Source organism: Podarcis pityusensis (assembly GCF_964106645.2).
Source record: "Podarcis pityusensis genome assembly, chromosome: 11".
NCBI classification, from domain to species: Eukaryota; Metazoa; Chordata; class Lepidosauria; order Squamata; family Lacertidae; genus Podarcis; species Podarcis pityusensis.
In genome coordinates, this window is record NC_138036.1 from 11,126,735 (window position 1) to 11,137,895 (window position 11,161).

An 11,161-nucleotide genomic window follows, 5' to 3' on the forward strand; every position below is an offset into this window, starting at 1 on the left:
CTCCAAAGCTAATACAGTGGTACCTCAGGTTAAGTACTTAATTCGTTCCGGAGGTCCGTACTTAACCCGAAACTGTTCTTAACCTGAAGCACCACTTTAGCTAATGGGGCCTCCTGCTGTCGCCGCGCCGCCGGAGCACGATTTCTGTTCTCAACCTGAAGCAAAGTTCTTAACCTGAAGCACTATTTCTGGGTTAGCAGAGTCTGTAACCTGAAGCGTATGTAACCTGAGGTACCACTGTAGAACACTGGTTAGTGTACATAATTGTCAGAATAGAAGGCCCATTTTGCAGCTTGCATTGTATTCTCTAGTAGCCGGCCAGTTGGAGTTATTTCAGATGGTCCAAAGGTTACTGACTCCCAATGAGGCACAAAGCAAAGCAGGGAGCTAGGGCCCGTCCCAATTTCTGGAAAATATATTCAGTGAAAGTAAATAAATAAATTCTAAATTTGCTTAAATGGGAGTATGCGCCTGACCCTTAGCTGTGCGTCTAACGTTGTCACTTCGAACACACAGGTACCAAGTCAGCTTATCCTCGGATTTGGAATGGCGACAAGAGAAGTGCCACGATTTGGAGGAGGTGCAACGAGATCCCAGAGCGGGGTCGGAATCCATTGCTGAGGAGGCTCAGGTGGACCCGCGCAAATATTCCCAGAGCAGCTCCGAGAGATTCCTGGAGCAGTCGCATTCCTCGATGGACCGAGCGTTTGAGGGAGATTACGGGCGGTCGTGTGATTACAAAGTGGGGTCGCCTTCCTATTTGGACAAGCTCTTGTGGAGGGACAACAAGCTCCATCATTATTCAGAGCCCAAGCTCATCTTAGACTTGTCCCACTGGAAAAGGGCATCCATTGCACCCACGGCGGAGATCGCCTTGGAGGAGGAACCATCCAACCTATTCCTAGAGATAGCGCAATGGGTTACAAGTACCCAGACAGGACTTGAATGCCCAAATCCTCTCCCAGAGATCCAGGAGAGGAGCTTACCATCTTCTCCTCACCATCTCCACAAAGAACCCAAGGAGGTCAGCAGCGAAAGCGACCCCCAGTTTGACTTGGACGTCTTCATTTCCAGGGCATTGAAACTTTGCACAAAGCCAGAAGATCTGCCTGACAACAAGCTGAAAGACATCAACGGCGCATGCCTAGCAGAACACCCTAGTGAGATTGTACAGACGGAGGTGTACCATAAAGAGAGGTGGTAAAATAATAATAATAATAATAATAATTAAACGTTGCTGCTGGTATTCGTGGCTGATTCCTTACAAATTCTTCCAGTCTTCGTGCTAATTACCCAATGCTGAACAGTAACCAAGGTCTGATCGAACGTGCTCGGTACCCGATGTTACTGAAATGCCTTTTTTGTTAAGGGCAGGTAGAAAACCAGGTCCCCTTCTGATGCCTTGAATGGAAAAGGAATCCAGAGGTGTGAATGAAATTTTAGGGGTTTTACGCTGCCTTAACAATCTTGCCTTGTACCTCCAGGGGTGTGTTTTGGACATGAGTCCCCCATTGCGGAGGTGTTCTGGATGTTAAACTCTTAATCTTACAGAGAGAGGCTGAATTGGCATTGTTTTGAGAGTCGTAGGACTTGAAGCCCCTGCTCGTTTGATAACCGGGCAGCCCGGTTTTTAGTGACCTCATGATTTACATTGGTATGACACTTTTCCTGAGAGCCCAGAGCATTTAAGGGAAGGGCTGTAGCTCAGTGGTAGGACACCTGCTAGGCATGCAGAGGGTCCCATCTCCGGCACCACCAGGTAGGGCTAGGAATGACCCCCTTTAGACAATACTGAGCTAGATTGACTTGGCAGCTTCCAAGTTTCCTCTGTTCCACAAGGTTCCTCTCGTTCTAGCTTGGCCAGGTAGGCCTATAGTACTCTCCTGATATTACAGCTAGACTTTGCTTCCTAGTTAATTGGTGACTGAGCTGAGAGTCGGAATGGGGATCTCTGGCTTGTAGTTCATGCTTGCAACCACCACACGAGCACACCCTCTTTGTCACACTTAAGGAGTGGAAAGGTAGGGCTTCTCCTGAGACATATTTTACCATCATTCCTTGGAAACAAGACCACCGTACAGCTAAATCAGTTTGAACATCTCAACCTTAAGAACTTTATTTGCTTACGCATTGCTCTTTGTCGGATCAGGGCAAAGGTGTCAAGATGCTTGTCAGGCCTCTAACCTCCCCTTGCCCTTCACATAGTACCCTTAAGTCCCCTGTTCTTCCCAGCTCTCTCGCTCTCTCTGTTTGCTTTTTGCTTTTTTTTTTTGCAGGGCGTGCGTGCCTCATTTTTGTGTGTGTGTGTGTGTGTGTGTGTGTTTATTTGTTTTGGGAGATATGTCTGTGTTCTGCCTGGGCTTTTTTGTGTATGTGCGCACAGGGGGTTGAGCCTTGCCAGTTTGGATTCTGGGTCTCTTATAGTGCCCACGACACTTTCTTAAATTTCCAAATGTGCTCCTGGACCTCAGAAAGTTGAGGAACCCCCACCTAGGCTATCAATTTCCAGACTATCAGTATGCATGTTTCAGAAGCAGGTATATCACCCCAAACAAGCAGGCTGTCCAGGCTGAATACAGTGGTACCTCTGGTTACGTACTTAATTCGTTCCGGAGGTCCGTTCTTAACCTGAAGCACCCCTTTAGCTAATGGGGCCTCCTGCTGCTGCTGCGCCGCCGCCACACGATTTCTGTTCTCATCCTGAAGCAAAGTTCTTAACCCGAGGTACTATTTCTGGGTTAGCAGAGTCTGTAACCTGAAGCGTATGTAACCTGAAGCGTATGTAACCCGAGTTACCACTGTACAGCGGTAAGAGAAAAGGACTAGGTGTTTAGGAGGATATCTCAGCACACAGTGGCTTGCTGGCATTGAGGCTTTTATGGCATCCCTGAAGCACAGAACCGAGTTATCAGGCTTGCCCTAGTGCTTCTTAGGAGGCATGGCAACGGAGCCTGGCTGTTGGGAACCCCAGTTCAAGAACCCCTCCCCAAGCGCCTTACAAGCATAGTGAATTTATTATGCCGTTGCCTTAAAGCCCACCAGGAAGAGTTAATGCCAAAGTCAGATTTCAAAAGCGAAGCAAGGAAAAAGACTAGAAATTCTGAAAGTTGAATCTGAATTCTGAGGTGCCGTCAAATGTTGGAACTTCTGTGGAATTTAGTTTCCCATATACCGTTAAACCAGGTGCTCAAACTAAGTAGTGAAGCTGAGGGCTTAAATGTTAAGTGATGGTCTTTTGTGCACAGACTCTCCCGCAGAAAAAAACAACAACCCCCAAACAAAAGACTCCACCCTGAAAAAGAATGCTAACAAATCTGGGTGGTATTCAGTTAAATAATTGCTCGAGCAGAATTTCTTGCACTTGTGCAATGGGACTCCCACACCCAAACTCTTCCCCTAAATATATTCTGGGTTTTGCCCTAACCCCCTGGAGCAGATATGGGGATGTGTAGGGTGAAGGCAGGGGGAAGATGATTACACAAATTTGTGTAAAGTTGTTGAGGCCAAGGGTTGTAGGCCTTAACATCTTGAAAATGACACTCACAAAAGTTTCCTGGGATTAGCCAAGACTGAACTCCAGCTCTTCTGCCACAGTTGTTTTTGCACTGAAGTGTCCTTGGAAGGAAAAGGAGTCAAATGAAAACTCAAAGAAGCTTTGTAAATAAATAAAAATTACACACCATGGATCTGCTGTAGGCTCTATTTTCATTCACATTTCTGAGCACCTTATTAATGAATCGGTTGAGTTTGATTTGTATATTGAAGAAATGTTATGAACTTCTATGTAATCTGCCTGATCAATTTTTTTTTAAAAAAGGAAATACTGAAAATGTGTAATTAGCATGCGCTTTTCTAAAAAAATAATAATAAGAATTACCTTCTTTGCACCATTTTGTTCACTGGATTATGTAAATTTCTTCTGGGAAATTCATCCTGCTTATTATTTAACACTTCGAAAGCTGGTATATGACTTCTGCTGAGATAGTTATTTTATTAGCGGCATTCAAAACGTGTGCAAGCTTTTGAGTTCCACGGAGATCTTTTAAAATGTGCATTGCATTTTCAGCTGACAGATCTCAATAAAAGGCATCTTCTATCTTGCTTGCTCTATGGTTCGACCCTCCCACTTACTGTTGGGCCAACGCTTCTACCAAGAGTTTGCATCCTAAAAAGCTAATTCTGCCATTTAGTAGCCAAGTTAGTAAACTATTGCCTGCATGTTGTGGGGGGAGGAGAGAGATGGAAGATCGTTCTGTCTAGCAAGCAGAATGCTTGCGCTAATGATTGTTTGTATTAACATGATGCTGACGTTTCTGGCAACGATGGGCTTGGAATTTGGCTACAAGATTAACTCCAAGGTAGAGGTTGCAGCAGACCTCAGCATTTAGTTCGGCAAAACTCAGAACACTGGAATTCACAGATGTGCTGCATATTCAGAAAAGAAATACAATGTAGTGCAGTCTTTCGTGGAGGAAAGTGCTCCCCCTGCACACCCCTCCACTTCCCTGTACTTAGAAAACTAGCGTGTCAAGAAGGCTAAGCTGGAGAAATCTTCCTGACCAGCTTGTTTTCTGTAAGCAGGGAGTTTTTCTGTGGCAGTAAAAAAAAAATCAAGGTATATTCAGGTGAGTCTTTTTCTACAATGAACAAAATGAAAGAACCAGGAGCACAGGGGTTCCAAAGAACTGATATACCTCAAAAACAAAAAATTGGCATGTCCTCTAGCCCAATTTAATCTTTGATGTAACAAGCCCAGTTGTTTTCAGTGAGGTTATAACTACGTGGATCATAGGTACAGTATGAATTTTACGCTGCCCCACCAAACTCGTACAAATATTATTGATGTATTTATCAGTCCACTACAGGCTGCAATGAATTCAGAGTTTTTCCTGTGTGTGCCCTTGTAGTTTAATGGTAACAGGACCAGTTAGCTCCCCCCCTTTGGGATGAGGGTGATCATGCAACTGTTTTCTTGTTGTGCCTGCTTTACCTCTTCGCCATTTCCTGCCCTCCTACTCACCTGGTGGTTCTGGTTTGTCAGAGCTGGTGCCAGGGTTTGGCGTTGTGAAGCACATGTCAAGGCCCCGCAGCTTTGCAGGGGACCCAAATGTTTGGTACTCTACAGCAGAGCATCTTATCTTGCCAGGAGTTTTTTTTAAATCTTCCTTTCAGGTTTTATGCAATCCTTTAACAGCCTTGGTCCAGTATACCCGAAGGAGCGTCTCCACCTCCATCGTTCTGCCCGGACACTGAGGTCCAGCACCGAGGGCCTTCTGGCGGTTCCCTCGCTACGAGAAGCCAAGTTACAGGGAAGCAGGCATAGGGCCTTCTCGGTAGTGGCACCCGTCCTGTGGAACGCCCTCCCATCAGATGTCAAAGAGAAAAATAATTACCAAACTTTTAGAAGACATCTGAAGGCAGTCCTGTTTAGGGAAGCTTTTAATGTTTAATAGGTTATTGTATTTTAGTGTTTTGTTGGAAGCCGCCCAGAGTGGCTGGGGAAACCCAGTCAGATGGGCAGGGTATAAATAATAAATTATTATTATTATTATTATTATTATTATTATTATTATTATTACAAATCAAAAGCTGATGAACATTTGAAGCATCATAACCATAAGGGAAAGCACTAGATATTTTATGTATTTATGTGTTTATTTATTCGGAGAAGTTACCCCGCTGTTCCATTGAAAGAAATGCTCATAACAAACGATAGCTTTAATACTGTATTGATTCTCTCCCTAGACATATCTGCAGTATCCCACATAACTGTTTTATGCCAGCTTCACTGCTATGGCTTCCTCCAAAGAACACTAGGAATTTTAGATTGCTGAGAGTTTTGAGACTTCCTTGTTAGAGGTTCCTATCTTTGCCCCCTGAGAATTGCCTTGCTCTGGGGGAATGACTACTAACCAAGTTTGTAGCATAGATCTGGCTTCGTTCGCTCACTGTACATTGAATCTGACACCACACCAGCAGCCAGCTTGAGAAAAATAAGCAATTCCACATGAGTTCATGTCTCGGATCTTATGCTGTTCACCTGCGTAGACAGTTTGTGTGGACCAAGTTTGTTTTCAGTAGCTTATAGCTGGCTACTGCTGTATCACTAGAACTTATGTTCCTGTATGAACGCACATTGGAAACTGAGAAACAGAGAATCCCCTATGGTCAACCCACATAACAATGCACCAGTTGAAAAAGTATCCATGGTGAGGTGCATGTTCTAGCTGAAAGTTAAACACTTGTAAGTCTCTACCACTGAAATCATTGGGACTTAAAAGCACTTAACTGTGGCCAAACCATACCCGTTGTGGTGGTCACAGGTGTAACCCTTATAAGACAGAAGTTTCAAAAGCAGTTTTTAAAACGCTTCCTTTTGTGTCAAAGAATGGTCCTGATTCACCCTGTTGAAGCTAAGTGGTTCTGGTCAGTTCCTAGATTAGCAGGCTGTGTACCACACCTTGAGTTCCAGCGTAGAAAGGCAGGGTGACAAAAGAAAGCACTTTTTTCACACAGCACTCCCAGAAGTAATGATAGCCAGCAATGCTGCAACAGAGAGAGAGTGTTCTTGTGCCTGGGTTCTGCTTGCAAGTTCTGGTTGGCCACTGTGAGAACAGAATGATGAACTAGTTGGGCCACCGGCCTGATCCACCAGGGTTTTCTTACTTTCTTAATCTCAGTGGGTGTTGGCATGAGCAACAAAATATTGTCACCAGCCCCATCCAGTGACCAGTATCTGGTATTTGCAGTTGCATCGAAAACTTTCTTCTTAAGATTCAAGATCTGAGTAACTGATCTTACATTTTAAATGTTTAAAATATTTGCACCTGGAAAACGGATGTTTGAATATTTGGTACTATTTTACTGTCAGATTTTAAATGTCTCTTTTTGTACCCTGGATGTACGATGGATGAAAGACAGTGCGCTCCCATCGCATGAGACTTGATGCTGCTATACACTACAACATGAATAGCTACAGCAACAAGCCACAAGTAATTATTCATATGCATTTCCATTTAAACATTTCACACATCTTGAAATTTATCACCGTGGATATGAATGTTAATAAAATAATTCTGTTTCTTTGAAATGGCCATTGTGATGAGGAAGCCATTGAAAAATCAGGAAAAAAACCCCACACCACTCTGTTTCTAAGTACTTTATCATTTTCTCTGGATCTCTGCTGGTACACAATCAGTTCACACTGTTTCAAATTCCAGTATTATCAAACCACTTTTAAAAAGAACAGAGCGCTCTTAAACCTACCACATGATTGTTTTCAGCCAGCCATGAGCCAAGACTTTCTCATGTATGTAACCAACAACAATAAAGGAAATTTAACAATGCTTTCCGTTTGGAGATGTATATCTTTGGTATGAAGCAAGGCTTTCAAATGGTTTCCCAGAGAAACCTGCACTTCTTTGTAAGCTTATTGGGATACCTCAGTTAGAAGATCAGAAATGGCAGGTAGGTATGCTTTTCTTAAAGACAACATTGCCTATAACTACTGATGTTCCCCAATAAAGTGCAGTGCATGGTCTGAAGACACAAGATGCAGCAATCTTGCTGACGCTAAGAAGGTCAGGATTGGTTTAGTGCCTCAATGGGAGATAAGAACCCCAAAGATACTGTCTTGAGTTCCATAACAGAAGAAAGGTGGAACAAAAAATGTAACCAGTAAATAAAATAGGGTGGGGTGTTTTTTTTATTAGAATGCACTCTCGATTTATGTGGTCACAGTGAGACCCAAAAGGTTTATTCAAGGCCCAGAACTGAGTGTGCACACTTGAATATTCTCCAGATGGTCTGGAATGTCCAGAGGTTATGTGACATATACGTGTGGCAGTGCTGTAACTGGGGGGGGGGGGTAGTTGTCCCCCCCCAGGTGAAGCCTCCAGAGGGGTGCCATTGAGACTCCCAGCCTGTGTGTGTGTGTGTGTGTGTGTGTGTGTATGCAAATGTGCATGGCAGGGGTGTCAAACTGGTTTTTTGACCTGGGTAAAATAAAACCTAGTTTTACCTCTGCTTGCAGCAGTTCTCACCCTGTGGCTCCCCAGATGTTGTTGGACTACAACTCCCATCATCCATCCCTGAGCTCTGGTCTTGCTAGCTAGGGATGACGGGAGTTGTAGTCCAACAACATCTGGGGACCCACAGGGTGAGAACCACTGGCCGGTTCCTTGGCAGATAAACTGACACAGAAAAAAGTGGTACTAGTATCTGAAGGAAAAGCACAACTGTGGGTAAATATTTGTAGACTGGCACTCCAAATGAGAAACGTATTAAGGTTACATTTGGAGGGGGGATATTGTGCTCAAAATCCCTTAAGTGCTGCTCTTAGAAAGCATAGTTCCATCCATTTTCTGTATTCATTGTTTCTGACTAGAATCAGGAATACTGTATGTATGTATGTATGTATGTATGTATGTTTGTATGTATATTGCTCAATCAAGAGTTTAAGCTGCAATTCTAAACTCCTGGCTGGCAGTGGTGGGGCCTGAAGGAATGGCGTAGCCAGCACCGCATCCATAGCCCCAGCGGTTGTGCAAGTTATGGTGGAAGGTGTGAGCAAAGGCAGGGGGAAAATGCTCCTTTGCTGTGGGCCCATTGCAAGGTGTTGCAAGCTGGGTGGGCTTCAAGGGGCAGCATAGAAAGGCACGTGGTTGGGGCCCCAAGTCCGGCTCAATGAGGAGTTCTGTGGAAGCTGGATTCAAACAAAGGCATCATTTACTCTTTACTATCCTATCTGCTTTAACTGGCACAATGGAATAAGACAAGTGTATTGGTGGTGAAACTGCATTTAGTTATAATTCTCAGCTCTGCCATGAACTCACTGGGTGTGAACACATGGTAAAATAAAAACAAAAAGAAATGGAGCCAGTTGAATTAAAATCACAGTGCCGGTGAAGTAGTATATTTCACTAAGACTAGCCACTGTTCAAAATGCAATATGCAAGCTTTTGAATAACACAGGGCCCTTCCTTGTGTTTAGTGTCCAGGAAAAGAACACATATTTACGTACAACACAACACAGAAATATTTGAAACTATACCATTAAACAGAAGCTGATGAGTGCCCTCTTCTGGTTATCTGCTGTAGGCTACTATTCCAAACCATCATTTGGTTTGTGTGCACTCCCTGGTCATTTCTGAAGTCAGAGCCCAGATTTCAGGCATGACCTGTAATATTCACTACCATCAAATGAGATTCCATTCTGCGCTGAAGGCTATAAAGTGGAAGTCTTTAACCTGTGGTGTGTGTGTGTCTTGACGTGTTGTGCATTTCCTTCCATGTGCCCACATGCACAGTGAGAAGCTCAGCCTATGGATTTCACACTAACTCCTACATGGAAATGCTTCCCATCAGAATAAGCCCCAGGAGATGGGGCTGCTTGTGTAGCTTTCTGGCAGTTCTCCGCACACCTCCGCAATCTGCAATCCATGTTTCCCAAAGGGGTTATGGTTAAAAGCAGCTTGGTTTTGCAAGGGGAGTGGGGTTTGAAAACAGCAAGCAGGAACAACGCTACCATCGGAGTGAAGCAACTGCTTCACATCGCTGCTAAGAGAGCTTTTGTGAAATTGATGCCCTCTAGTTGCTACACCAGTGCCTGGAGATGGACAGTCAGGTCATGTAGCCATAGCAGAGACCAGTGGAGGAACGACTGCTGGGTGCAGAGAGAAGAAACACCATGGTGTATCTACAGCAACACAACTGGACACCATCATCTGCCCCAGATGCAATACAATATGTCCCTCCTGTATCTGCCTCTATACCCACAGCCGGTGCTGCAAGCTTTCAACAATTTGACATCATCCGCCAGAGGTGCACTCCTCCATTGTCTCCCAAAACAGCCCTGTCCCTCACAGAACTTAAATTTCACTGTGACGTGGGATTGATAGTTAAACCACTCTGGAAATTGTATCTGTGGAGGAAATAAGGGCCTCCTAGCAATTCTCAGCACCCTTAAAAAACTGTAACAGCTCCCAATATTCTTTGGGGGAAGCCATGACTGTTCAAAGTGATATCATAGTGCTTTAAAAGTGGTCTCATACTGCTTTAAATGGTGTGAATATGGCCACAGTCATGCATCTCTAGGTGCCCTCAATCATTCCCAAGCTATCTCTCTCTGCTATTGCTTCTTACGCAACTGTTGTTTTGTCATACCCTTTACACCCACCTTATCTCTATTCACCTGGTGAGGTGTCCCTATTTACCAAGCTCTGGTGTGTACAAACATGTAAGGCTGGAAGGATAAACCTCCCTTTCTACGTTTGGACATGTATCTTAACCATGGTCATTCTTGTTTGGCTACTGGTTTGGACATTTGGCAGCTTATATTAATAAACGTGTCTTGTGTGTGTGTGGGGGGGGGGTTATTGTTTTGTGTTTCATTATGTTATGTATCTTTGTGTTTCTACATTGTAAACTGTCCTGTATTCCTCGGATGAAGGGTAGTGCACAAATGTAATAAAACTACCTACCTCACAGAGTTGTTGTGGGGATCAAATGAGGAGGAGAAGTGTAAACATATTGAGCTCGTTGGAGAAAAAGGTGGGATATAAATGTAAACAATCAGTGCTATTTTTCTGGAAAAAGAGGTGCCGAAACTCAAAATGAAAGCCTCCCTTGTTCTCTTATAATGGCAATGATGTCCACCTGAGAGGTGCCGGAACTGAGTTCTGGTGAGTCCCTGGTGAAAAAAGCCCTGTCAACAAAATATGTATTTGCTTGGCTACAGATGGCCAGCAACAGGTGGAGGAATTTCAGGTGACCGCCAAATGCTCGTGCGAACTCTCCCATAGACTTTCCCTTTAAATCAGCGCCGGCTGGCCAAGCCGCACCCACCAACCTCCCGTTGCTTTCATTGCCTCCCAAGTCCGCCATCATCTCCCCAGCCAGATGTTTTCCTCTGCATCCCGGCGCGGTGGTCCTTCTGAAGATGCTTTAGCCTTACGAGAGCGCTCTGATTGGCTGCTCCGGCCAGTTTATCAGCATAATTCAAATAAGCCCCCCCCATCCCCTTGCTTCCGCCTTCTGTGGTTCCACGGCGAGAGCGGCGGGACCGAGCTGCGGAAGCACCATTGGCTGGCGGCCGCTCCCGGCTGTCTACTCGCCTGCGCCTTTCATTGGTCGGGCTGCGATGTCGCTCAGCGAGGGAAGA

General features: G+C 44.6%; 1 protein-coding gene across 4 annotated transcripts in view; it reads left to right on the plus strand.

Annotated features, from left to right (window-relative positions):
* Nucleotides 1–7,346, plus strand: part of MAPK4 (mitogen-activated protein kinase 4) — an 87,319-nt gene extending 79,973 nt beyond the window's left edge. For all 4 annotated transcript variants that reach the window (XM_080973507.1, XM_080973505.1, XM_080973508.1 and 1 more), the window contains exon 6: nt 517–7,346. In XM_080973507.1, the coding sequence (XP_080829633.1) occupies nt 517–1,204 (688 nt within the window). In that variant the 3' untranslated portion in view covers nt 1,205–7,346. The remainder of the gene's footprint in view (nt 1–516) is intronic.
* Nucleotides 7,347–11,161: the final 3,815 nt, after the last annotated feature.